The 27,195-nt window shown below is 49.0% G+C and overlaps 1 protein-coding gene across 2 annotated transcripts; it reads left to right on the plus strand.

Moving 5' to 3' along the window:
• The first annotated feature begins 625 nt into the window (after positions 1–625).
• NRBP1 (nuclear receptor binding protein 1) lies at positions 626–27,141 on the plus strand. Of its 2 annotated transcripts, none has more exons than XM_042887573.1 (18): positions 626–695; positions 893–1,117; positions 10,049–10,171; positions 10,741–10,842; positions 10,935–11,024; positions 11,513–11,553; positions 12,946–13,040; positions 22,730–22,813; positions 23,073–23,131; positions 23,743–23,841; positions 23,917–24,049; positions 24,187–24,289; positions 24,771–24,821; positions 24,960–25,095; positions 25,180–25,233; positions 25,736–25,799; positions 25,886–25,941; positions 26,118–27,141. In XM_042887573.1, exons 2-18 carry the CDS (start codon positions 908–910, stop codon positions 26,214–26,216), a joined length of 1,599 nt encoding a protein of 532 aa, XP_042743507.1. In that variant the 5' UTR covers positions 626–695; positions 893–907; the 3' UTR covers positions 26,217–27,141. The 2 variants fall into 2 exon arrangements, with proteins under 2 accessions (XP_042743507.1, XP_042743499.1); XM_042887565.1 differs by having other exon boundaries at positions 629–770.
• Positions 27,142–27,195: the final 54 nt, after the last annotated feature.

A 27,195-nucleotide genomic window follows, 5' to 3' on the forward strand; every position in this document is an offset into this window, starting at 1 on the left:
GGGGACCGGAAGTACGAACCATAGAGACGGGCGGCTCCTAGAGCGGCACGGCTAGGTAAGCGCTCCGCTCGGCTGCCTCAGCCCTCCCGGAGGTCGCTCAGCGTTTGGCAGTAGCGATCAGGAGCAGCTCTGGGGCTGCCCCCGTAACGCTGCTCGGCTGCAGCAGCCCCTCTGAGGTGCTGCCTCATTTGTACGCGCGCGGGAAAGGAAGAACTAGGAACTCAGAACCGATGGCACTGTAGTGTTTACGGGGAGCGCCTGGGCTTGGTGCAGGGGGCGAAGCATCACATGGAGCGCCTGAAACCTACTCGAGAACACTCTCCGCAGAAAAACAAACCAATACAACGCAATACGCCCTCAGCATGGAGCTACTATCCGCCCTATATACCGCGGGCCCCCGCCGCCGACCAATCAGCGGATGCCGGCAGCCCGCTCCGCTGCTCCCATTGGTGGCTGAGATCCCCACTCCCGCCCCATCTTGCCTCACAGGTGCGCGGGCGCCCTCTATCGCGCCTCGTACCTCGAGCCCCGCCCACCGACCAATCCGCACAGGGCGAAGGTTAGTATCTGTGTTCTGATTGGGTGGCGAGAAAGCGGCCCCGCCCCTGACGGCGCGTTACGCAGCACGGCGGTTGGCGGCGGCCGTCGGCGGAGCGGCTCTGCGTTTGGGGAACGGGAGGTGCCGGGCGAGCCCGGTAAGCGCAGCCCGCGCTCATCGTTAGCGGCGTTCTCCAGTTTGGGCTGCGCCCAGTGAGGATCGGGTACCTTCCGTAGGTTTGGGGCGCGGCTTTAGTCGACGGAGCTCGGCGGGCGCGGCCCGCTCCGGCCCCCTGGGCCTGCCGCTCCGGCCCGCTCCGAGTGAGGGCCGCCTGACGCCGCGTCCCGCCCGCAGGTGGTGCGACACAGCATGTCGGAGGGCGAGGCCAAACAGGCGCCGAGCGGCGGCTCCGACCCCAAGCCGGACTCTGCCTCGTCGGGGCCGGGGATGACCTCGGTGTCCGCGCCCGTGACTTCCGCGGCGCCCCCGGAGGAGGAGGAGGAGGAGGAAGAGAGCGAGGACGAGTCCGAGATCCTCGAGGAGTCCCCGTGCGGCCGCTGGCAGAAGCGGCGTGAGGAGGTCAGTGTCGGCGTCCGGGCCTCTGCGTTGCGGTGGGGCGGGCGCCGGGCGCTGCCCTTCCCGCAGCCGTCCCTTCGGGGCGGGGGGTCGGGAGCGGCCTTTCTGGGCTGTGCGGCGGCTTGAGGTCCGCCTGCAGTGTTGGAGGCCCTTCCGAACGGTTGGTATCGAGATCTCTGCGTTGAGGAAGGGCTCTTCCTGGCGTTTGTTCGCCGGTCTTGTTTCCCAGCTCTTGTGCTCGGGGAATAACAAAGTGCACTGGTTGCACAGCGCCTGGTGAATGGAGTGGGACCTGCTGTGGAGCTGCCCGGTTGTGCAGACTCATCAGCTACACTTTTGGGTTTGCTTTGAAGCCTTCAATTAGGGCTGGTTCTTGCAGACTTCTGGGCTTGTCTGATTTGCATTCATTTCTCAGTGCGTGTATTGGGACCATCCTCTACGATGGCATGAGTAGATTAGATCACAGAATGGCCAGGGTTGGAAGGGACCTCAAGGATCATAAAGCTCCAACCCCCTAAATTTAATACCAGACCAGACTGCCCTGGGCCCCTTCCAACCTGGCTTTGAACATCTTAAGGGATGGGACATCCACAGCCTCTCTGGGCAGCTGTTCCAGCACCTCACCACTCTCATGTTAAGAACTTAAGATCTAAATTGAAGAACTAAAGATCTTTCAGAGCTCTTCCCATTTCTCTCTGGGTTCTCCTTACTATCTCGGGAGCCTACCTCCAGAAATTGGTTTCTGCTTCGTGTTCTCTTAGTGAAACCTACTGTGGTTGGGCAAGCTGTGTGGTTGAGGAAATCTTACCTTTAGTGCTGCAAGACAGGTGCTGATGTTGCCTTACTCAGCCAACTCAAAACAGGCACAGAGATGTCTGCGTTAACAGATACATTCGTAGAGCAATGCAAACCCGTGGTGGTGAAAGAGTCCCTTGTTCTGATGTAAATTTGGAGGTCGAAATAAGGTCAAGGATGCCCTGCACCTCCTTTCCTTTATTTATTTGAAGGCTGTCCTGTATTCATTAATGTATTCCAGCGTGTATTAAGAGTGCCTTCAGTTGTGCACCTGTAAGGCGAGGCTTCTATGTAAGACTCTAATTCTGTTCTTTGGAATACATTCCTTATGACAACCTGAAACTGTTGTTAGAAGTACTGTTTCTCCCCCCCACCCCCCCATGGTCAGTGCTGACTCAGTGCGCCGGAGAGGCTTGGGAATGAATGAATCACAGAATCCCAGAATGGTCTTGGTTGGAAGGGACCTTAAAGACCACCCCATTCCAACCCCTGCCATGGGCAGGAACGCCTCGTGCTTGGAAATGAGGGTGACCGGTTGGTCTGATTGCAGATCCCCTCTGTTTACTGGATATCTGAGCTTCATTTCAACTTGACAGATATCAAAGTAACACCAGAATGATTGTTGGAGGCCACAAAAGGAATTGTTGGTTGATTTGGGGTAAAAATGAGGCCTCTGACCCTCAGCCCCTCGTTGTTGAGGTGGTACTGTTCTCTTGCAGAGATGCTGAGCCTTTGTGTGTCTGATACAAGCTGCAGTTGTATGTCAGATGTGGCTTAATTAGATCTAAGCTTCCATGACACCTCCAATCTCTGCTTGGGTCAACATGTAGTGTGAAATTCCAGAACAACACCTTTGCTTTCTGAACATCCCAGCGTGCCCAAGTGCAGCGCTGTGCTGCAGCAGCATCCCTGTGACGGCTGTCAGTGGGACAGAGCAGCCAGCTCTGGTTATTCCGGTCTGTGTGCCCATGCAGACAGATCTTACTCACTGCCCCTGGGCAGCAGGGTTACTCCACAGGGAAGGAATGCTGCAGCCTCCCCTCCCACCGTGATGCAATGCTGGTTCGTGATCCCAGCAATGTGCTCTCTGGGTGCTGCCAGGAGCAGAGTGATGTGACAATACGTGCAGAAGGTGGCCCGTATGGCCTGGGTGCAACATGTTGGCTCCTAGGTCTTCAGCTCTTCACTTCCCAGCTTGAAGCATGGATTTAGAGCATTGTAACCACGTTTATTTGTTAACAGCACATGGGTACCTCCCATATGAAGACAGGCTGAGGGAGCTTGTTCAGCCTGGAGAAAAGAAGGCTGCGGGGTGACCTCAGTGCAGCCTGGCAGTACCTAAAGGGAGCCTACAAACATGAGGAGAATCGACTCTTTAAAAGGGTAGATAACAGCAGGACAAGGGGAAATGGTTTGAAGTTGAGGGAGGGAAGATTTAGGTTGGATGTCAGGGGAAGTTCTTTACAGAGAGAGTGGTGAGGTGCTGGAACAGCTGCCCAGAGAGGCTGTGGATGCCCCGTCCATCCCTGGAGGTGTCCAAGGCCAGGTTGGATGGGGCCCTGGGCAGCCTGGGCTGGTATGAAATGTGGAGGTTGGTGGCCCTGCATGTGGCAGGGGGTTGGAGCTTCATGATCGTTGAGGTCCCTTCCAACCCTGGCGACTCTGTCATTCTGTGGCAGGCCTGGGGACACGGGCAGTTGCCCATTGCCATGCTCTGCTGTGCTGTGTGTGCCTTGGGAGCTGCCTCGAAGCACCACATGGGCACGGGCGGACCAAGAGGCCTTCAGAGATATCTGTGCTTGTTTTCCTACGACGTTCTTCCCACTTCCTCGGAGCCGTTTCTCCCTCCCTTCACTAAAGCTCTCTGAGCTCTTCCAGTCCCTCGCGCGTGGAAGGAGCCCCTCCCAGCGGGCCGCGGCCTTCTCAGCCGGGAGCGGCCCCGGAGTGACAGCTCCTCCAGCCAATGCCTCTTGGAGTAGGAGCATTACATCACCTACGGGAGCTCCCATTGGCAGCGTGAGGCCCCGCCCCCTTTCGCAGCAGCTTCCGTTTGGAGCCGTTCGGCATTCCCATTGGTGGCGTGCGGTCCCGCCCCCTGCCCGGCTGCTTCCGGTTGGCCTTGCTCCATATCCCCGCGGCCCGCGGTGGGGGCTGTGCGGTCCCGGCGGAGCCGGGCCTTGTGTTCGAGCGGTCAGGCAGAAGCTCTTAGAATACGGCCTGTTCTCTGCTGGAAGCTTTCCCGGATCTCCCGCTATTCATCGTGTCTTTGTTTTATGACAATGGTGAAATCACATGGCAGTGCCGGGTTTGTGTCCGGGGTGAGCAAACGAGGCTGTGCTGATGGGGGGCAGTTCGTTCTAGAGATGGGGAGCTTCTCTTCCACACTTAGTGCTATTCCCACCAAAGCTCGGCGAAAACTTTCCAGATGAGGCTTTCGCACCCCACCGTGTCATCCTAGAGGTGCTGTTATAAGTGGATGGAGAAGGCTCATCTTCCTCAGGGAGCACTTAATAGAGAATGGTGTGGTTCTGCTGTTTTGTACCTTCTGCACTTCTCCTCCTGCAGACAGCAGCATAGCAGTCTCTGGGCCTCCTTTCCTTCAGACAGCTCCCAGACTCCTCCCAGCGCTGCTGCCAGCTCTGTGCCCTCCTGTGGGCACACTGAGGGTCATGGAGTCATAGAATGGCCTGGGTTGAAAAGGCCCACAGTGCTCATCCAGTTCCAACCCCCTGCTGTGTGCAGGTTGCCAACCAGCAGCCCAGGCTGCCCAGAGCCACATCCAGCCTGGCCTTGAATGCCTGCAGGGATGGGGCATCCACAGCCTCCTTGGGCAACCTGTTCCAGTGCTTCACCACCCTCTGGGTGAAAAACTTCCTCCTAATATCCAACCTAAACCTCCCCTGTCTCAGTTAAAAACCATTATTTCTTGTCACTACCTACCCTTAAGAAGCTTTTTATGTTGTGGAGCTCAGAACTGCATACAATCATAGAATGGCTTGGGCTGGAAGGGACCTTTTTGATCATCCATTTCCAACTCCTGCTGTGGGCTGGGTGCTCCCTCCAGCTCAGGCTGCCCAGGATCCCATCCAGCCTGACCTTGGACACCATCAGGGATGGAATGGTTAGTGGAGTTGTAGGAGGGAGCAACAGAGGCTGACGGCTTCTCCAAGTTTGTGTTTTTCTTGATTCCTTTTATCTTACTGACAAAAAAAAAAGCCAAGCAAACCCTTTTTTTCTGCTGCCCCCATGTTACTCTGTGTTTTTCTGTCACTCACATAAATAATCTTCTTTTTGAGGTTGTCCAAATACCTTCAGAATTATCTGCTGTTTGAACTATGCCTCCTGGATCAGAAGCTTCTTATAGGACAGTAGGAATGTACATAAGGTACATTTTTAGACTACTGCTGCTGGTAGGTGTTAAACCTGAAATGTTAGAGCTTCAACTCAGTGCTGCCCCAAGAGCTATGCAGAACAAGCAAGAAGTATCACAGATACAGCCATAGGAAGACTTGTGCTCTGCTGCAGCAGAATATTCTTCAGCTTGTCTGTTTGTTGGCATTTTCAGCACGGTGTTAGTGTTGAGCTTGGTAAGTGCATGTCAAGGGAGAGGCTTCTGAGATCCACAAGTTCTTTTCTGCCTTACCCCTGAGAGAGATCTCCTGTTTATAAGTGTCTGTGCATGCAGCGGTTGCTGTGTTGCTGGATTCTTGTTTTCCTGTTTCCAGTATTTTCTGCAGTCAGGTAAGCTGGTTGAACAGAGCAGTCTTTCATGGCTTCCTTTATGCAGTGTGCAGATGAGACGGGTTGAAGAAATTCCATGTGGATCTCAGATGACCTGTGAAACTTGAGAACCAACATTTGAGGCAGCGTAGGTTGTTCCTGTGCGTAGCCATGAGATTAGTGTTTGATTCTTGCTCCTCTGCATTGTGTCTTGTTGCTGAAAGTTAATATGGGCAACAACGGAGTCTTTACTGTCATAGTATTGTTGAGGCTGGAAAAGGCCTGTAAGGTCATCCAGTCCAACCATCTGCTCATCACTGCTGTGCCCACTATACTGAGTTTCTTGACATTGGAAAGTGAGGCACCGTGCTCAGAAAGGTGGCATTTCAGGTGCTCTGAGCTTTGCCTTTGCTGTTGGAGAGAGGAAGGGTAGTAGAGATCTTCAAGTTGGGATGAGGGGGGCTGCCAGCTTTTTGATTGGTTTTGGCTGTGGATCCTTTTTCCAGCTGATGGGGGAAAAAAAGAAACAACAAATGCCATGCTGTAGTTCATGTGGTTTTACTTGACCATTGGAAACGTTTGTATTGTGCAGCCCTTCAGCACTTTTATTGGCTCATTTAAGGATGTCCTGGAAGGAGTGAGATGTGTTTGAATGAGAACAGGGGCACAGCAGAAAGTAGAGGGAACTGAGTCTTTGTCTGGGGCCTGTCCTCTACAGGGCCATTGTGTTCTTGCTTATTGACTGTAACTGACAGCTGGCAGCTTTCTGAGTGCCTCATCAGCCAGCAGCACCTCTCAGCCTTTATGCTGCCTCAGTGGGGGAGCAGGCACAACCAGAGCAGCTGTCTGCTGTTTTCCCAGCTTTCCTGGGTGGTTAGGAGTGCTAGTTACACTCCAGCTGTCCATGACTAAGCTGTAGGGTTTGCTTTGCATTCTTGAAAGAGCAATTGTAAAAAAATGAAACGCATTCCATGTAGCTTATTGGCAGCACCAGAGCGTTACTCTGTTCAAATATTTGTGCTACAGGGTGAATAGGGAGCATGCCTGCACAGAAAACAGAAGTTAAAGAGTTTAGTGATAATCAGGCACAGGACATGCAGTGTTTCATCCCCTCTTTCCACCCTTTTGGCTTCCCTCAAACATCTCATAAGTACTGCACCCCAGTTTTCCTCTTCCATGCCCAAATTGCCCATCCCTGACATTCTGAGTCTTGTGTTCCTTCACGCAGTGTCTCCACTTGGTTTGGGTAATACTGCTACTCCCACTGGACTGCTTAGGTGGATTTGCTGATGGGTGATGACTTCATTGCTCACCTTTCTGTCCGTGCAGGGCCTTGGGTTCAGTGTTGCATTCAATGTTGATGAGGTTGTCTGGGTTCTTCCCTCTGTTGTGGTGGCTCTGATCATTGATGTAGTTTCTATTTTGAAGAGCTTGGAGTTTATACTCTCCAAATTTGAAATGAATGGTTACAGTTCTGAATTCTGCTGCAGACTTGAATGTCCAGAAACGTGTTGGTACAGAACTTTAATAAAAATACTGAGCAGAACTGCCCAGATTGAGCCCCAGGGCTGCCATCTCCACCCTTTAACCCTACTGTTCAGCCAGTTCTTCACCAAGTGTTCCTGTTCATCTCACATGGTTTGTGCAAACTAATACCTCTGGGACAGTGATCAAAAGCCTTGCTGAAATCAAGGGGAACTACACCCATCATTTTCCCTTTGTCCCCTGAGCAGGTGGTCTTACCATGGGAGGATTTGTGAGACAGGAGTTTCTTCTTGTGAATCCACATTGATTGCACCATCCTTTACATGCCATTCAGTGGAGCTCAGGTTCATCTCCACAAATTCTCCCAAGTACTGAAGTTAAACTAACAGGTCTGTAATTGCCGAGATGTTCTCTCCTGCCCTTGTAAATTGGGGTATTGTTGGCTAGTTCCCAGTCTGATCCTCCCAAGACCTTTGATAGATCACTGAGGGGAGTGCTGCTATGCCACCTGCTGCCTCCCTCAGCACTCAGATGAATACTTTCAGGACAAATGGACTTGTATAAAAATGCTCAACTGATACAACTGGTTCCTTACAGTTTGGTGTCAATGATTGGAAAGTCCTTGCTCCCCACGTTGCAGTCCTCCAACTTGTCACAGGACTGGACAACCCAGGGCTTATAATTAATATCAAAGACTGAAGCAAAAGAGACACTTAATGCTTCTTCCTTTCCCTTTTCAGCTAAGCTGGTCTCATGCTACTCATGCTTGACTCAGGATGCAGTGGGGTTGCCTGCCCCTGTGCTTTTAGAAGGTGATTCTGAAGAAGTAACCAGCTCTTGTGGACATCTCAGCCCTCAGAGGCAGATTCACAGGGCACCCTGCCAGCTCATTCCCTGAGCAGGTTGGGGTTTATTCTCTTAAAACCAGTGGTAACAATTCTGCTGTTTTTCACCCTTCCTACCTGTAGGGTGAGGGAACCCAGGCTCTGGGTCACTGAGCTGTTCAATGAGAGTTCATGTTAACCCTTCCAAATAGTGTGTTAAGAACACAGGGTGTTGTGTTTGAGGCAGTCTTGTCGTTTCACCAGCATAGTCCACAAGATATCACTTGTCTTTGATGTGGGTCATCAAATGACTGCTGAAAATGGAACAAATTAAAGTATTTCCCAGTTACTTGACAGATCTTGCAGGCAGAGAACTTCCATCCCCTTCATCCAGTGTTAATGCCCATGCACTCCTTACCCTTCAGAGCAATTGGAAGACACCATCTTGGATTTGCCCTTTCTATTTCTGCTTGCTTGCTGCAAACTACTAAGTTTGCGGATAAGCTGAGCTTCATATTCCTACAGCCACTGTCTACAACGTTCTTAACTGCCTCGATGCTTCTAACTGGTTAAGTTTGCACTGAGAATTACCCTCAGTGATGTCATGTGGGTTTGGTGTCGTGAGTCATAGGTGATGCCCTAAGATGTTGCCTATGAGTCATAGAAATACTTTGCTTTAGATAAAGTGCCCAGAAGTTACATCAAGTTCCTCTGCCTGCGTTATTGAGGCAGATTTTGAGTAGCTGTCAATACTGGAGGGCTGCAGTAATGAATCCAGCAGTCAGAAGTTCTGTGTAGGCAGTGAATATAACAAAATAAGAGAATACTGAGGGATGCATGGGCATTTGGTGTTGCAGTCATGGCAGTACTTTGTTGCTGCAATACTAGCTTTGTCTTGACTGGGCTCTTCCTTCAGCTGCCTGAAGTAAAAGCCTTTGGGCAGTCATCTTTGGTACATTGATTGTAATATGTGTTCTTACTGTCATGCCTGAGAGTTTTCTCCTGCTAAATATTGAATGGATAAATGTTTTATCCTTACAGTCTTCAATCTTTCATCACTAAAGTTGGAGAAGACCTCCAAGTCCAATTGTGAATTTGTCACCACCATGCCCACTAACCCATGTCACACAAGACCCCAAGTTTTATTTGACAGTGGATCATAACAGGCCTGATGCAGTATTTTAATGTCAGCATCAGTGTGTTTGTGCAGAGAAAATCACTTTCTTACAATAAATACAACAAATATTGTATTTATCTGAATATAATGGCAGACTTTTCACTGCTCAGTTATGCAGTTAGTGAGAGGTAGGAGAGGAATGGGATCATTCATGCTAAGCTGCTTCTCTTGTCATTGTTTTCAGCAGTTACTTCCTGTAGCTTGGTTTGTCTCTGTGTAATTATGAACTGTATTCTTTATTCCTATCTACACCGTGCCATTGCATCACAATTTATGACTCAGTTTACTGAGCAGTCTGTATTGTTCCAGCTGTACTGTTCTTGTGGTCATTTATTGCTCCTGAGTGTCATCTGCAGTTTGGGGATGTTGAACGTCATCAGGCCTCTTCTGATTCCCTTGGAACATCTCCAGAGAAGCCAACCTATATTGATTGGCTGTTAAAGTTGTTGAATTACACCATCAACTTAAAAAGCTTGCACAAAAGCAGGCTTAATACTTACATGGGCTCCTTTCTCTGCTCACAGCTGTTGTGTGCACAGTCTGTTGGTGTGTTAGTCCTTCTGATCATGCGTTGTATTAGGAGCTCAAGGTCAGCTGATGGAGCAGCTCACTGGTTGAAAGCAAATTGGAAATTGGATCATGTATAAGTGGCTGCCAGGAGGAATGGGTTTGTGAGGAAGCCTTTGTCTGTTGTGAGAAGTTTCCAGCACATGTTTGATGGTAGGATCCCTACTGAGTCTGGAAACAAACCAGATCTGTGTATTGACTTACCTCAAGGGGAGTCAGATCAGCTGGAAGTTAGGTAAGCCAGCTGCTGGTGAATTTTTAATTTAAATAAGAATTAATTCACAAAGTTCATGATACTTCAAATGAAGGATGTGAAACGATGATCTAGCCTGCTAACTTGTATCTTTCTCCCTCCTTCCTGTTCAGGTGAATCAGCGCAACGTGCCGGGCATCGATAGTGCCTACCTGGCTATGGATACAGAGGAAGGTGTGGAAGTTGTTTGGAATGAGGTTCAGTTTTCTGAACGGAAGAACTTTAAACTTCAGGAGGTACGTTGACCCAAAATGGGATGGGAAACACCACGGAATCACAGAGCAGTTAAGGTTGGAAGAAGTCTCTGGAGGTCACGTGGCTGCCCCCCACTGCTCAAGCAGGGATACCTACAACAGGTTGCCCAGGACCCTGTCTGTGTGGTTTCTGAAGATCTCTGAGGAGGAGCAGTCAGCTGCCTCTCTTGGCAGCCCATTCAAGTGCTCCATCACCTGTACAGTTAACATATGTTGCATCAGGGTGACGTGCTTTCCATCAGGGTGGAGCTTTGGGCATTGGTTCATATGGGTTGTTGGCTGGATCAGTAACTCCTCCAGTTTGGATGCTGTGCTGCTTAAACGTAGCACATTCAGCTTAAGTCTGACCACTGCAGAAAATGTAACTGAGAACTGTTGGCTTAGTCTTGGTGATCAAACCAGGCAGTGTAAGATGAACTCAGGTGCTGTTTCTTCTTAGTATAGAAGCTTGAAGAGTATTGCCTCATTTCTGAGGTCCCAAACCCAAGAATAAAGTAAGGTGTGGGCCAACCTGGTCACTAGTGTAACATGGCTTTGTCTTTATGTCACAGGAGAAAGTTAAAGCGGTGTTTGACAACTTAATTCAGTTGGAACATCTGAACATTGTAAAGTTTCACAAATACTGGGCTGATGTGAAGGAGAATAAAGCCAGAGTAAGTAAAACAAGCAACCTGTTGGGTTTTCTTGCTGTATATTCTGTAGGCAACTAGTGAAGCAGAAGATAATATCTTATACTGCCCCACAGGTAATCTTCATCACTGAATATATGTCTTCAGGGAGCTTGAAACAGTTTCTGAAGAAGACAAAGAAGAACCACAAAACTATGAATGAAAAGGTAACTGTTTTTTTCTCTATGTATATTTTCACTTAGTGCCTTCAGTTTCCAAAAGGCCTTTCAGCAAAGGTTCCTAATAAGAAAGAAACCTGGTGATAACAGTGGCTGATATTCTTTGTTGTTATTGTAAGCTAGTTTAATTGCAGGTATTCTGGGATGTCTTTACTATGCTGCTTTGTTTCCTTGCACTTCTGCAGCTTTGTATGAATGGTGTGACAGCTTGCCCTATTTCCACCTGTGCATGCAGGAAAGAGGGAGGTGGTCTGTGCAGAAGAGGAGCTGGGAGGGAAGGCATGTAGACTTGTAGAAACTAAACCGAGTGTGAGAGTACTGAGACAGTTTTTACTTCCTACACACCTTCATTGGTTAGGAATCACTGAATGGAAGGGGGGGTATTAATCTTCCATGTGAATGGACTCTGAATCACAGAAGTATGGATTAGTTCTTGTTCTCTGGATGACTTCTGTCCTTCTTGCTCCTGTCTGTAGGCCTGGAAGCGATGGTGTACCCAGATCCTTTCTGCCCTCAGGTATGTGAGTTGCTGATCTCGAGGTCTAGCCTCTGTTTAACTGTAGCATTTCTTGTGCTAGGATAGTAAAAGCTTTAAATATACGTGCTGTTAAATGCAAGCAAACTTCACTGAATGGAGCCAGGAGAGCACTTTTGGTCACCCACCCTGATTCTTATCCCAGTTGACTCTGCAGAGGGTCAGCTGCACTTCCTACAACAGAGGAGGATCAGAGACATCCCAGAGTCTGTGCAGTCCATAGAATGGCTTAGGCTGGAAAGGCCCTTAAAGCCAGTTCCAAATCCTGCTGTGGACAGGGTTCCCACCACTAGGTCAGGGTGCCTAGGGCCCCATTCAACTTGATCAGTTAGACCAGTACTAAAGCTTCTATGCTAAAGGTGCAGAGTGAGTTTTGGATCCCAACAGTTGTAACTGATATGGTGGTGAGTGTGCAAGCCAGGCATCAGGGAGCTTTTCCAAGTGTCCAGCTTCATAACCTGGGCCCAAATCACTGTCAAGAGGATGTTGCAAAGAACTCTTAAAGGCATTAAATTCTATGTGAATGAACTGTGAAAAATTTTCTTCAACTTGGCAGCCTGCAGTCCTACAGCCATGCAATGTGTTCATAATTATTGTGGTGTCATATTGTTAGGAGCACATATGAATCTGTACACAGCTCGGTGGTGCAGATCTGCAGCCATCCTGATGCAATCTGGTTGAATAAAACATGGAGAGGATTTGTTTTGTCTTCAGGAGTCTTCCCTATGTGAGCCAGATTTGGTGTGTGGCTAAAAACAGCCTTGGAAAACAATGATAAACCTGAATTCAGAGCAAGATTCCCCCTCCGTGGAGAAAATTCTGTTTCCATGTAGCTAAGTGTAGCTGCTGAGGAATATCTGGCATTTTAATAAACGTTTGGGAGCTGACAGTCTTTAATTGTGCAGAGTGAAATATGAGGATATGAGATACTCTTAACTGTACCCAGAGCCCCAGCACTGAAAAGTTCTCTCTGTACGTGGTGGAAAACATGACTGATTGTGTTTGTACAGCACGAGGCACTTTTGGGATGCCCTGTGAAGAAGGGCAGAATAAAACTTTGATCTTTTGGTATAAAATCTTCACCCTTTTAGCACTCACCTAGCAGTAATCAGGTGGATGATGCAGATCTGGTATCCTGGATTTTGTAAGAACTGCTTAGAAGAAGCTTCCTTTCTTCCCCCAGTTTTGGAGGTGGTCGTTCTATCCTAGCCTAAATACTGATGTCCATCACAGAACTGTAGCTCCCTGCTGTCCTTGGCACGTACCCTGTGCATTCCTGTTCTCTTCTGATGCAGTCCAGGGAAAGGATGAGGGGAGGGATTCTTGCCTCAATCTGGGATTGCTTCCTGACCACTGTTCTTTCTGAATATCCAGCTACCTCCACTCCTGTGACCCTCCAATCATCCATGGCAACCTGACCTGCGACACCATCTTCATTCAGCACAATGGATTGATCAAAATTGGCTCAGGTAAGGCTTTTTGGAGGCACCCCATGCCTACGAGGCAAACTGCTCAATCAGAACAGGGCATCTAACCCTTTCAAATCCACCTGGCATGATAGGCATGTGTGTACATTTCCCCCACCTCTGCATTGTTTGGGCCAGGGACTGGCAGTCAGATTCACCCTTGGCTGGTCCACCTTTAGGCACAGGAAGGGCTGATACTGAGTACTGTTTCCCATGTCTGCCCCACCTCAGTTTTTGATCTCAAGGGACCAATCTCAGAAAAGATGTTGCAGCTTTCAAGTTTTCTATGTACATTATTCTTGGATTCATCAGCTTGGCAATTATTTTTTTTTCCTGGTTAATACACATGGAGTTTGTGTTGGGAAGCTTTGAGTGCTGTTTGGAGAGCTGTGTCCACTGAGAGCTTCTTGTACCAACCAGTGTATCAAAGCTATAGGCACTGACTCCAGCAAGCTGCTAGTCTTGGCATCCTCACCCAACGTCATTTGCTTTAGCTTGGACTTCAGGATGCTAGCTTGCATTGTGCCTGTGTGGCAAAGATGTGTCCTGTTCAGGCTTGTGCCAAAGTGCTTTCTTTCAGACCTAAAATGTGGTTTTGCTAGCAGTGCAGTGCATCCTTGCTTACTCATTTTTCTTTTATTTTTTCCATTTGTTCCTATTGTGTCTCCAAAAATGCTTGCAGTTCAGATGCATTCTCTGGCACCTTGACATACCCTTCCAACTGACAGCAATCTGCTGTCTGGCTGCTGTGAGTGCTCTTGACCCCGAGCAGTGGGCACTTGCTCTCCTTTAGGCTTTTGTCTGTGATGAATCCTTGGTTTGATGCAGGCAACGTACAGGAAAGAATGTTGTGCTTTACCTGCCATCTAAAAGTACTCTCTTCATAAACTGCAGACCTCTGTAACTTCTTCTTTCCATCAGAGAGCTCTTACATAATCTCTGTTACAGAACTGGGGTCTCTGTTCTCTGACGTGTACATGTACCCAGGGAGGGTGAGCCAGGACAGAAAGAACCCTCAGCTATCTGACTGTAAACTGTTTAACATCTTGCTCTTCATGCAGACTGATCTCATTATGGGGTTCACTTTATCTTTTTCTGAAGTTGTCCAGGTAGGAGGAGTTTCCAAGAGTTGCACATGTATCTGATTGCTGGCAGACAGCTGGCTCTCTGGCATTAGATTCAGGCCACCTATGGGAAGCCTATTGTAGGTTCTACTCAAGGAGCATGTAGGAGATCCTTCTCTTTCTGCTTGAGTTTGGAAATATTATACAGCTGGAATCTTTCTGACTGGTAGCCAACGCTTTGTTCGTAAAAGCAAACCACATTAAATTGGTGTCTGGAGCTGAGGTTTTAGCAGAGGGTAGTTCTGCAGATCACCAAGCATGGCATTCTCAGGAGCACTCTGTCAGCAGTGCCACTCAGAGGCTGTCTAGAAAGGTGGTTCTTCAGTGTGGGTCACACACAGCTGCCTGCTCTCTCCATTTCTCAGCTTTGGTTCATGGTGGAAGGAACAGAGGCAATGGGATGAATGGGCCTCTTTCAAGGAGCAGGGGTTGTCAACCTGTGTGCTGTAGCAGCTGTATCCTCAGCAGGACTCCTTGCTACTCCTCAGGAAGCAAAAACAAGGAATTCAATCACTACTGGACTAGTAGTAGACTGGGTAGAAGGAAAACATTTTTTATAGTAAGGGTCATGAAGCACTGGCACAGAATCATAAGGCTTAGAAGGGACCACTGGAGGTCATCTAGTCCAACCCTCCCTGTTAAAGCAAGTCCCTGAGACTAGGTTGCATAGCAAAGTGTGAGCAAACAACCTGCTCTGAGCACTTGGTATAAAAAGCAAGACTAACATATAGATTGCCATCAGTTTGTATTGCATCTAAACAGAGCAGGCAAAAAAAAATGTCCCTCTAAGTTTCAGAAGGTGTAAACAGTTCACAGATGGATTATTGTGGAAGTAGTAACCAGGTCCTCCTGAGTGTGCACATGAAGTCTGAAAACAAATTGTTCTTGAAGACAACAGTGCTCTAAGATGCAGTAAAGTCTTTCCATGCCTAGGATATGGATATGACTGAAGCATTACCATAACCAGGGCATGAATCTGTGCTTATGGTGAGACTAAATGGAATGAGCTTTCTTGAATCAGGACCATAAGTAGGTGCCTGTGTTTTGCCCTGTTGTAATACAGGCATGGTGAACTTGTGGCATTATGTATATGGATCTGCTGAGGTAGATTAGCAAGATTTTGGGAATGTTAATGCAGCCTGAATGCACCAGCTCTCAGCACATGCCTCATAGAGGTGGTGGATGGCCCTGCAGACACCTGAGGTCAGGCTGGATGGGCTGTGAGCACCTGGTGGAGCTGTTAGGTGTCCCTTGTCAGTGCAGGGGACTTGGATCAGGTGGCCTTTGAAGGTCCCTTCCAACTCAAATGATTCTGTGATTTGTTATTTACCAGCAGGCAGATGCTCAGCCACTTGCAGGAAAGCAGGGCTTTGTTGCACGTAACAGCTGTTTGGGAAGACAAATGCCATAGCTCTGAGTGTCTCCTGTGCTCACCTTCCTTGTCTCAGCTCTTGTTGCTCAGCATGATGTCATATGGCATGAAATATCCCTTTGGTCAGTTGGGATCAGCTGTTCTCACTGTACCCATCTCAGCTTCTGAGGTACTCCAGCCACTTGATGATGGGGTAGCAGAAGAGAGAGAAAAATGCCTTGTCTCTATGTTAGTGCTTTTCAGTAATAGCCAAAACATTGGTGTGTATGGCCTGAAATCCCAGGCACAGAACTGTGTGAGTTACTCTGAAGAAAATCAGCTCTGTCCCAGCCCCAGCTGGTGTAACTGCACAGCTGTGGACTGCTCTATTCATTCTGTGGTCAGCAGTGAAGTGAATTATGTAGGAGGTTTGATCCTTTCTTAAACTTGAGGAAAAAATAAATGAAGTGAGCACACGTGGTCTTGTGATCAGAAGACAATCTTCCAAGTGTTACAACTATGGTTCCAGCATAGGCTGGAGTTGAAGCTGGCAGTGTGGCAGAATGTATTCCCATTCCTGTGCTGCACACCAAGCTTCAGAAGTCAGAACTCTTGTCGTCAGATGCTTGTGACTCTCTATCCCTGCTGGCTGTGCAGTAGCCAGGCAGGCTGTTTCCATGTTCAGACCTTAGAGAGTGTTGCTGTGGGATCACTGACAACATTAAGCCCATCTTTTTCACTTCATGTAATTACTTCTCAGAGCTGGCCGATGTCTGAAGAGTTCTGTGTGTACTCAGAAGAAGTGGGGCAGTAATCCTCGTGGATTTAAAGGAAACAGTGATTCAGTGCCCTATGATCTACTCTTTAGTGCTGTCTCTGTCCCCAGCACCATTGAAGGCTGTGCTTCTGAAAGCTCTCCTTCCCTGTGCTTTTAACAAGAGAAAACATCGCTGGTTGTGGGCAGAAATCAGGGGCAAGGCAGCTGCTAGGTGGATCCCACAGAGTGCTCATCCATCTGCGAGGTGAAGGAGTACTAGAAGAGTGGTGGCAGCAAGTTGTTGCCTTACGAATGCATGGTACTTGCTCCTGTAGCACTTGTTCAGGTGCTGCAGCAGCCCTTCTGTCACTTCCTGCTGCTACATCAGGTTGCAGAAGCACGTGTTACTGTTAGGACACTGCAGTTCTGGATTTGCCACCTGTGCCGTGTAAGGAGGAAAAAAAGATTGATTTTTGGGAGTAAAAGCACACTGAGTCTTGGAAATAGGGCTGAAATCTTTATGTGCTGGGAGTCATCTGGGGAATAAAGAGTTGGAAAGAGAGAGGATGCCTTGTACTGCTCAATGCAAAGCCATCAATGGAGCCATTTGTTTACAGACCACTTATTCTCACAGCCTGAAGTGCAAGGTTAGTAGAGCTAAGGAGAAAGCCTTAGGTGAGCAGAGTGTCTTTGAGAGCTTGTGGTGGGGATGGGGAAGACCTTGTCGCTGGTGTGCTGGGGATAGGTATGCTTTCTGCAGCTCCCAGTACAAGAAAGACAGGGAGCTGTTGGAGAGGATCCAGAAGAGAGCCACAAAGATGATCAGGGGACTGGAGCACCTCCACTATGAAGACAGGCTGAGGGAGCTGGGCTTGTTCAGCCTGGAGAAAAGAAGGCTGCAGGGTGCAGCCTTTCAGTACCTAAAGGGAGCCTACAAACAGGAGGGGAATCGACTCTTTGAAAGGGTAGATAACAGCAGGACAGGGGGAAATGGTTTGAAGTTGAGGGAGGGGAAATTGAGGCTGGATGTCAGGCAGAAGTTCTTTACAGAAAGAGTGGTGAGGTGCTGGAACAGCTGCCCAGAGAGTCTGTGGATGCCCCGTCCATCCCTGGAGGTGTTCAAGGCCAGGTTGGATGGGGCCCTGGGCAGCCTGGGCTGCTATGAAATGTGGAGGTTGGTGGCCCTGCGTGTGGCAGGGGGTTGGAGCTTCATGATCCTTGAGGTCCCTTCCAACCCTGGCCATTCTTTTTTTGATTTCTTCCTGAGTTGTGGTCAGATGAAAACATTCCTTGTGAGATGCATTGTTTTCTCTGCACTCTCCCATGGGATCCACATGAAGGACCGTACTGGTAGCCCAGCCATTGGGCCTGTGAAAGGAGCACGCTGCAGGGTGTTTCACTGCAACAGGTCAAAAGCATTGAGTGCCAGGGAACAGGTGTGTGTTTGGGCAGGATGTCTGATGCTGCTTTTTGCTCGTGTTAATGGTGCTGATCCATATCTTTTATCCTTGGGAGTGTAAGAGCCAGGAAGAGGTGAACAGGGGCAGAGAGCACCCACAGAAACAACAGAACTTCCAACGTTACCTTAGCTGTGATTTCCTACTTGACAGAAGCTGTCTGTGTTTTGCAATGACTCTGACCTAGCTGTCTGTATCAATGTGAAGTGCTTGCTGTTTCATCAACTCATTGACTTCTATCTTGTTTTACTCCCCGCTCACGGGCTGCTCTGTTACCAACAGTCTTTCATAGGATATTTGCTAATGGTGAGCAAACTTCTCCACTCCTGTGATGTGACTGCCACTCTATATGTAACGTACATGACTTGTGTGTGTATATATATATTTATATATGTGTGTATATACGTATATATATATCTGTACTACACACATTATACTTTATTTACAGTGTTCCCTTGCTATAAGGCTGACGTGTACAGCAGTTTGGCTTAGGTGTCTCCTACTTTGAGACCACGTGCTTTGTGCTGGGATGGAAACAGTTCCTCTCACCCTGAGCCTTACAGAGAGGGAGCACTGCCCTTTGTGAAGTCTCCTCGTTGTTAGTTCTCTTCCTCTCCTCCTTCTTAGCTGCTAGTCCATGGACCCTAGTGCATGCTGGCTCCTGCATGTCAAGCCAATGGGATGCATTCTTCTGAGCTCTCCTGGCTGAACTTGCCACCAACATTAGGCTGTTTCCTGCTACTGCTCTGCTAGACTTGGCTGAGCGCCCGACCTGGGCTGGCCTTTGCTTTGTGCTTGGATATCCAATTGCTTGCTTGTAGTTCTAACTCCTTAGCTGTTTTGTTTTTAAGACAAATGTTTCACTGAGATGCCTGGCTCCTGGTGGCCGGAGATCTGCCACCCAAACGAGCCCCTGGTTGTGACATGAGGTTCCCTGTTGGTTTCCCCAGAGAGAGCTCTGATTCTTGGAGAAACCTGGGCATGTGAGGAGGGTGTTGGGTTGCAGAGACTGGAGGAAGATTTGAGTGCTGAAATTTATAACCCCATTAAATAGATATCTGTACTTAAATTCAAAGTAAGTATTATTTTTGCCATCAGGGTTGTTAGAACTTGTTTCTGCTGAATGGTTTGGGAGCATATCAACCATCAGTCAGCAGTGGTGGAAGTGGAAGGCCTGTCAAATAGGCTTTTGTATTTTCCAGTCAGTCAGGTCTTTGTCGACCCATCTTAGTGTGGGTGCAGCAGTTGCACACAGCTTCTTTTTGGAGCCCTTTGAAGGCACATGGAAAATAAGTATTTTAGAAAAGTCCATACACTTCTTCAGATGAAATGCTAATCAGCTTTTAAGCACCTGCTTCAGAGCCTGCATGCAGGCAGCTGTCGGTCACGTATTCATCTTTCAGACCTTCCTTATCAGTTCTGTGCCTACTGTTCTGCGTTTTCTATTCTGCCAGCTTTCGCTTTCTACCTCCATTGACTGGCTGTAGTCAGACATGGCAGTTCAGTGAATGCTTTGTACTCCAGAGCTGGATGAACTTCCAGCATCCATGCACTGACACTTGCAGTAAGGAAGGCCAGTGGTATCCTGGGCTGCATGAAGAGGACTGCCACCAGCAAGTGAGGGGTGCCATCATTCCCATCTGCTCTGGTTTGTGTCCTCCCTAATAAAAACACATTTGTCATCTTAGTGTACCACTGAAGTGAAAGGCAAAGTGCAGTTTTCTGTAGCCTGGTAGCTTTTTGCAGCAGTGAAGGAGAGTGTAACACATTCTGATTACCATCCTGGCCCTGTCACCATCCCTTATAGTTGCAAACAGATGCTCTCAAGTTCACCTGAAGATTTTGAGCCCCTGTGATGCAGTGTGATGAAGGTAAGGTTGTATCCTCTGACACTGGGTTGCTTAGCAAGCCTTTGCCTTGTCTGAAAGGTTAATAGTTGGTCCTTCTGGGTATCATCTTGTTTTCTTTTGCTTCCTCAGCCTGCTGCAGTCTGGAGTGCTGGGTACTTGAGCACTTTGCTGCAATAGTGGGATAACATTCCTGTTTCAGAGGATACTTAGATGTATGCAGCTGACATCTGGGTGGCTCAGTTCCTCCTCCAACCCCTGTATTTTTGAAAGGGAAAGGAAGGGCAGCTGAGCAGATTCTTCCCTGGATGCAAGAAGGAAGGGGTGAATGCAGGACAAGTGGGTGTGAGCTGTATTCGTGGCCAGAAGAAAATGTCTTCTGCAGCATGTAGTGCTTAAAAAGGCAGGTCACTGTGAGACTGGGCATCTGCTGCAGCTTGACATTGGTGACAGCTGGGCAGCAACACCACCAAGTGAGTTGTTGGCTGGCACTCCTTATGCCTGGCTTTCTGATGAGCTGCCTGTGAAGAGGTGTTCACAGTAGCTTATCCTTGAGGATCTGACAGGTCTAGCAAGCTCTGTGTGTCCCTGCAGTAATGCATAGTATTCCATTTTTCTTGTCAGATTGATCTCAGCTTGCCAAAAAACAAGTTGCTCGTTCTGCTTTCTACTGCACTTGATGTCTCTTCTTATCACCTGCTCTTCATGGGCACCATATTTGGCTGAATCCTTCTCTAAAATCAATTTTCTGCTTCACTGATTCCCTGCCACACTGATTAGTTGTGTGTGGCACTGTCTTACAGTCTGTTCTTCACCGCCTTCCCCTTCTTTGTGACTGAGAAAGGCACACTTGTTGTGATCTGACTTTCATTTTTGACCTTCATTGTTTGGTTTCCTTATTGTGATTTTTCCCTAGCCATCATGCATCTGATTCTTGACATAATGAAGTCATCACTTTATATGGCAGTGGATGGCAGTAGAAGTGATGTGGAAATCGTTCTAAGAGCTTGTATCAGAGGTGTCTTACAGTCTGTACTCATATCTTCTAGGCTATGAGTGTTTTATACAGCTGAAGCCCTTCTCAAGCATTCTCATCTGTGCTCAGTTGCTTATATACCAAGGTGATGGTCATGCAGTAATGACTAGACTGAAACCCAGAGCTTGCTGCCCCAGCTTCTGCAATACTGTCACAAGCTGTGTTAACAGACAGCCTCTACCTTTTTCCCCCCAAACTTTACTCTACTGACCTATGGAATCACGGTTCCTGGGAATGCCTCCTGTACTGTGGGGCTGAAGGACGTGCTTTAGTGGTGGCTTGGAGTGTTCTGTGGATGGTTGGGCCTGAGGATCTTGAAGGTCTCTTCCAACCTGAGTGATTCTGTGATTATTGGGACAGGTTGAGCTCCACTGAAACTTGCTTTTCTCATGTGAGAGTGCCTGCATTACATCACTGGTTTTCTGTTGTTAATGCCTTTTTTGGTGATTGATCCCTGCCTCTTCCTCCCTCTTATCTATTGCCTAGGAACGAGGGATGGGATGGCTGGGTGGATGACTGTCCCTTTCCACCCAGGCAACAGAAACAAGAAAATGAAGCTAATCTGAGGATTGTTTAGAAAAATGCTTTGTACATGGCTGATTCTGCTCCACTTTTGGCAGGGAGGTGTTCCCTGGGTTAATAACACACCGGATTTCTTGTCTGAGGACATAGGTTCAGTGCTTGATGGCCTCTCTGCTTGGTGGAAGTGGGGTTGTTCAGTTTGGAGAAAGGGAGGCTGAGGGGAGACCTCACTGTGCTCAGTGATGACCTGAAAGAAGGTTGCAACAAGGAGGTGTAGGTCTCCTTTTCTCAGTTGACAAGTGCTGGGACGTGAAGTGGCCTCAGGTTGTGCCAGGAAAGGTTCAGGTTGTGTATTAGGACTCAGTGGGTCTGGCTGATGGACTGGTGTTGACTTGAGATGACCTGAGCGATTCCATGCACTGAATTCCTTCAACACTGTCACAGAATTATAAGGGTTGGAGGGGATTTCTGGGGTCAAGTCCAACCCCCCTAAAACAGCTTCCTTGCAGTAGGGTTGTATGAAAACAAAGTAAGAGCTCTTGTATACAGAGCATAGTAGGGGTCACTGAGGTGCTCTGACTTGGTTACAGCCTGAGACTCGGGGGAATCCCAGAATCTCCCTGGCACTGCCAGCCTGACTTGGTGGAAAACTTTTATCCTTCACTCCAAGTTGTCACAGCACTCTGCTGGCTGTGTCTCTGCAGCCACATCACATTTCTGACTGCAGTTAGAGGATTTTGCCCAAGGAGGCTGTGGATGCCCCATCCCTGCAGGCATTCAAGGCCAGGCTGGATGTGGCTCTGGGCAGCCTGGGCTGCTGGTTGGTGACCTGCACACAGCAGGGGGTTGGAACTGCATGAGCATTGTGGGCCTTTGCAACCCAGGCCATTCTATGATTCTGTGATTCGTTCTGTGACTGGGCCAATTGCAGGGGCAGGTGGGTCAGTAGTGTAAAATACAGAAGCCCAGAGCTCATCATTTGGGAGTTAAAGAGGGTCTGGGCTGTGTGGCCCTGCTCATCTAGAGCAGTGTTGTTGGGGAAAATGCAGAGCAGGTTTTAAAAGGAAGACCAAGAATTTTAACTCATTTTTCTTAATCCTGTGAAGCTGAAACCTGTTGGTATCTGTAAAGCAGAGTAAGCAAAAAAAAAAACTGCAAGCAAAAATGAGGGTCCATTCTTGTGTTCTGCTCCTCTTTCTTGTTGCTGGGAGTTACTCCATCCCCTCCTTCACCTCTGGGGCCATGCAGGGGCTGGCTGCTGGAGTCCTGTGCTGTCAGGATGCTCAGGTCTCATTCAGCAGCTCTGCATGACTTTCCTCTTGAGGAACCTTGGCTCTGGTGTCCTGCTGACGTGTGGAATGGTCAGCTAGGAAAAGCTGCCTCGTAGACCTGTTCTTTTCCTGGTGCCCTGAGGTAGTGACTGTGACTGCAGTGATCCTGGCTGCTCGTAGGGCTTTTGTTACAGCTGGGTTGCTTACAACAAATCTGATTTAAGTGAGGTCCTTTCAGGGCTTGCATTTCAACAGGGCATTCCTTAGGACACGTCTGGGGATGGGCTGAGATGTCCTGCCTCCTAAGCATTCGTTACTTTCTTCTAGTGGCACCAGACACGATAAACAACCACGTGAAGACGTGTCGGGAGGAGCAGAAGAACCTGCACTTCTTTGCTCCGGAATATGGAGGTATGCTGTGCCATTCTCTGCTTGACCTGCCTCACTGAGGCTCCCAGGCTGTTGTGCACCTTGTTTTCAGCTGCAGTCTTATAAGCAATGTCCCATTATCAGTTTCTGTGTTATTTGCCAGTTTAATTGTTCCGACTCCTTTTGCCTTCTGATAGCACAGGAGGGAGAGAAGGCTGCAGGTTGTCACAGCTCGATACAGAGGTTGTCCTGCTGCTGGGTGCAGGAAGAGACTGACAGCGGTGTTGTTTCTGTGTTACAGAAGTTGCCAATGTTACCACTGCTGTGGATATTTATTCCTTTGGGATGTGTGCCCTGGAGGTGAGTTGGGAATACTCTGATTATGGGACAAGGAGAATAAATTCAAGGGAAGGACGTGGCTGTTTGGAGTCGCTGTGGTTATGGGTGTGTTAGTTTGGTAACAGGAGCTTTTTGTTCTCTGAGACAAAGGCACTTTGCCTTGCTGAATCTTCAGACATCCTCTGGAATCTTCTGCTGCCCTTTCCCTATTGGAAACTTGTGGATGTGTTGGCTGGAGTGAGTTGTGGATGGCATTGTGTGTGTTTGCTTTTCTGCTTGTAAAACAGAGCTATTCATGCAGCCAGGAGGGCACTGCCAGGTTCTGGCAGCAATCCATTTACTGCTTCATTAGAGGATGGGAATTGTCAAGCAGAACTACAGGCCAATGGACCATGAAATTCAAAATAGAGAGACTAACTGTCTGAGGAGGTGCTGGCATAGTTTTAAGGACTTCTTGGCAATCTGTCAAGGTGCTGGAACCAAGCTATCATAATGGAACAGTTATTTTCTCTGCCTCCACAAACCGTCACCTTAAGTAACACCAATCAGCTTGGTTGGTATAATCTCATACTTGCCAGCAGTGATCTTAATCACTTCTTAATGAAGTCCAACGTGCTGCTTTGTGCTTGCAGATGGCAGTGCTGGAAATACAGGGTAATGGAGAGTCATCTTACGTGCCCCAGGAGGCCATTAACAGTGCCATCCAGCTGCTGGAGGACCCCTTGCAGAGGGTGAGTGCAGAGGGGTCAGCGCCCACATGGACCTGCAGGCCTTGTGCGTGGCCTCATTCTGTCTTTGTCTCGTAGGAGTTCATTCAGAAGTGTCTAGAACAGGACCCAGGCAAACGTCCTACAGCCCGGGAGCTCCTTTTTCATCAGGCATTGTTTGAGGTGCCATCATTAAAGCTGCTTGCTGCTCACTGCATCGTTGGCCATCAGCGTGAGTACGGAGTGCCAGGGTGCCGCGTTGTTACATAAAGCTTTGCTGAGTTACCGCTGCGACTCTCTAGGCTTTTTTCTTCTTAGTGTGGAAAAGAAATGTGATTGTTCAGGTCTTAACTTTCTGTTTTTTAATAGATATGATTCCTGAAAATGCTTTAGAAGAAATGACCAAAAACCTCGACATGAGTGCAGTGTTGGCAGAAATCAACCATGCGGACAGGGAAGGAGTCAAAATGATGTGAGTACCCCTTGGTGTGCTCAGAGGGGTCTGCGTGGGCAGTGGGTGATGCTGGAGGATTTCTTGCTGCTGTCTGCCCAGTGGGAGAAGAACTTGCACAGACAGACTCCACGCAGCTCAGATCTGCCTTCGTCCCAAGCTGATGGGAGGGAAATGGGCACACTGTTGCTGGAGCAATTTGTAGTAAAATCTGACCAGAACAATTTGGGGAAGCAATTTCCAAACAGTTATTTGCACTGGACAGCTCTCTAAAGGGAAATGCTGCCTGCTTCTGCCACTGTTAAATTGTAGCCTTGCTGTTAGCTTCTGGGAGCTGCTATGGGAGGAGTGGAGAACATCTCACTTTGACTGTACTTACCCTGCCTGCTTATGTGGCTGCAATCTGGGATACGGAGATTTGAAACTGCATCCAAGCAGACTTGAGTGGATGGTAATGTGGTTCTGTTAATGGCTTCTGACTGCAATACTTCTTTCCCTCCAGATTCTCACAGTCTCCAGCACTGGAGCTGGACAAGTTCCTGGAGGACGTAAGGTAACAGAGATCATTTCTTGGTGTGTTGGTTGGATTTTTGGAATGGCGTGTGTTTGTTTTTAAGTACCTCTTTAACTGTGTGTGAGACTGGAGTGACTTTTCAGGAGAGGCATAACCTCAGATCCGGATTCTTTGTAGGAATGGTATCTACCCACTCACAGCTTTTGGGATGCCACGACCTCAGCAGCCCCAGCAGGTGGTGGTGAAGTCTCCCATTGCTCCACCATCAGTAAAAACCCCAACTCCAGAGCCGGCAGAGGTGGAAACCCGCAAGGTGAGACACGGCACCTCCACTCCTCCCTGTGCAGCTGTGCTGTGAGCAGCAGTGGCTCACGGGGTGCCTGTGCTTCTCTTTCAGGTGGTGCTGATGCAGTGCAACATTGAGTCAGTAGAGGAGGGAGTGAAGCACCACGTACGGTCCCACCTTCTGGCTGAGTGTTCTGTGTGTGTGGGAGGGGGTTGCTGAGCACGTGGCATCACTGTGCTGATGTGCTGCTGGGGTCTGGTGTAATATGCTGCTGCCAGAGCTGCAGTTCTTGGGACACAAAGCCAGATTGAGGCCCAACTTGGGTTGGAAGGGTCCCTTGAAGGTCACGTCGTCCTGTGATGAACAGTGACATCTACAGCCCGTGCCTATAGATGGCCTGCTGCTTAACTAGCATTTATGGCTTATCCTCCAGATACAGCCTTAGAGCATTCCTTCCACGTGGTTGTGCTGCTGGCAAGGGTTGGGAGTAATAGAATTGGGTGTGTTTTTTCCTCTTAGACTCCAGTGGAACTCTGCAGGGGCAGGGAGAGGGTGATTCCTATCCTAGTGGGGATCTGGGGGAACATTCCTAGCTGTGTTGGCTGCTGCCTGTACTGTGGCAGCCTGTCAAATTGCACGTGCTCATGAGAGCTTCTCTACCCTGCAGTTAACACTGCTGCTGAAACTGGAAGACAAGTTGAATCGACACTTGAGTTGTGACCTGCAGCCCAGTAAGTGCCTCTCCTCCTGTATTCTCATGCACTGGAGTCAGCAGTGCAGTCTGGCTGTGGGATTTACACGCTTCCCTGTGTTGCAGATGATAATATCCAAGAACTGGCAGCTGAATTGGTCCAGCTTGGATTCATCAGTGAGGTGAGCAGCCTCGAGTCTTGAGCAGGGACGTAGCTCTGCATTCCTTTCTCAGGCTTTATTGTCCTTGTCTGCCTGGGAAGGTAGGAGAAGTAGCACGAGTTCCTGCCGTGCACTCGGGCAGGTTTTAAGCAAGCTTTTGGCTTCGCACCACCCCTCACTCTGACTTGTTCCCCCAGGCTGACCAGAGCAGACTTACCTGTTTACTTGAAGAGGCATTCAGCAAGTTCTACTACACCCGGAACGGAGCTCTGACGGCAGTGACGGTGTCATCGTAGCATCCCTTGGCTCCAGGGCGGCCGGTGCAGCTTTGTTGCCTGTGACCCCTTCTGTGTCTGTCCATCACCGTAGGGCATCAGCAAGCCCCCAGCTGCAGTGCTTGGAAGCTCATCCTGCATGTGCTGTGGCTGGGCCCAGCAACAATCCTCCCTGCCCGCCTATTAAAGGGGACTTTGCGCATCAGTATTATTTCCAGCCCTGTTTTTGTTGGGATTTTGCCAGGTGGTGCTGGGAAGCCAGGTCCTGGCTCGGGGTGTTCTGTAGCCCCGTTCATGTGCATGGAATTTGTTCTGTTTGGATTGTACAAAGTGTCTTTTTGCACAGCACAGAAATGGTTTTTTCGTTTTCTTTTTTTTTTTTTTTTTTTTTTAATTTAAAGGTAAGCAGAGGGGAGCCCTTAGGCCCTGTTCCCCCTCTGTATCCCCCCCAACTCTGCAACCGCCTGTGGCAGCAGTCACGAGCCTCGTCCCTGGGCAGAGGGATCCAGCACCAGCCTGGCCCTTTGCCTCTCCGCTCCCCTTTGGCTGCACTTTGTTTACTCGTTTTGCACAGCCCCGCAGCTCTGCACGTCGGCCTGCGCTGCAGGTGCAGGGCTGCAGCGTGTGCTCCCCTGGGCTGTGTCCCCTGCTGCAGCATCCTGGAGCCGAGCTTGGCCCTCCTGCCCTGCTGCTGTGTGCTGCCGCGGGCCCCCTGTGTGCTCCGGGCCTCTGGCAGGCAGCCTGGAGCCCCGTGCTCTTGTTGGCCTGGGCTCTGCTGGGCCGCCGGGTGCTCCAGCGCTCAGCTCCCTCTGCATCTCCTTTCTATCTGAGGGTGCTCAGAGGGGCTGAGCCCACAGCCCTGCATGCGTCTTTGGGGCTGAACGCGGCGCTGCTCCCGCATCTCATTTCTATCATTTCCTATTTTTAATAAACTGTTTTGTAAATACCCGAGTGCTGCCTCTTTCCGGGCCTGGGAGGAGTGGGGCTCCGCCTCGGGGCG

Source organism: Lagopus leucura, unplaced genomic scaffold, assembly GCF_019238085.1.
Source record: "Lagopus leucura isolate 7727_CA_CO unplaced genomic scaffold, USGS_WTPT01 Super-Scaffold_73, whole genome shotgun sequence".
NCBI classification, from domain to species: domain Eukaryota; kingdom Metazoa; phylum Chordata; class Aves; order Galliformes; family Phasianidae; genus Lagopus; species Lagopus leucura.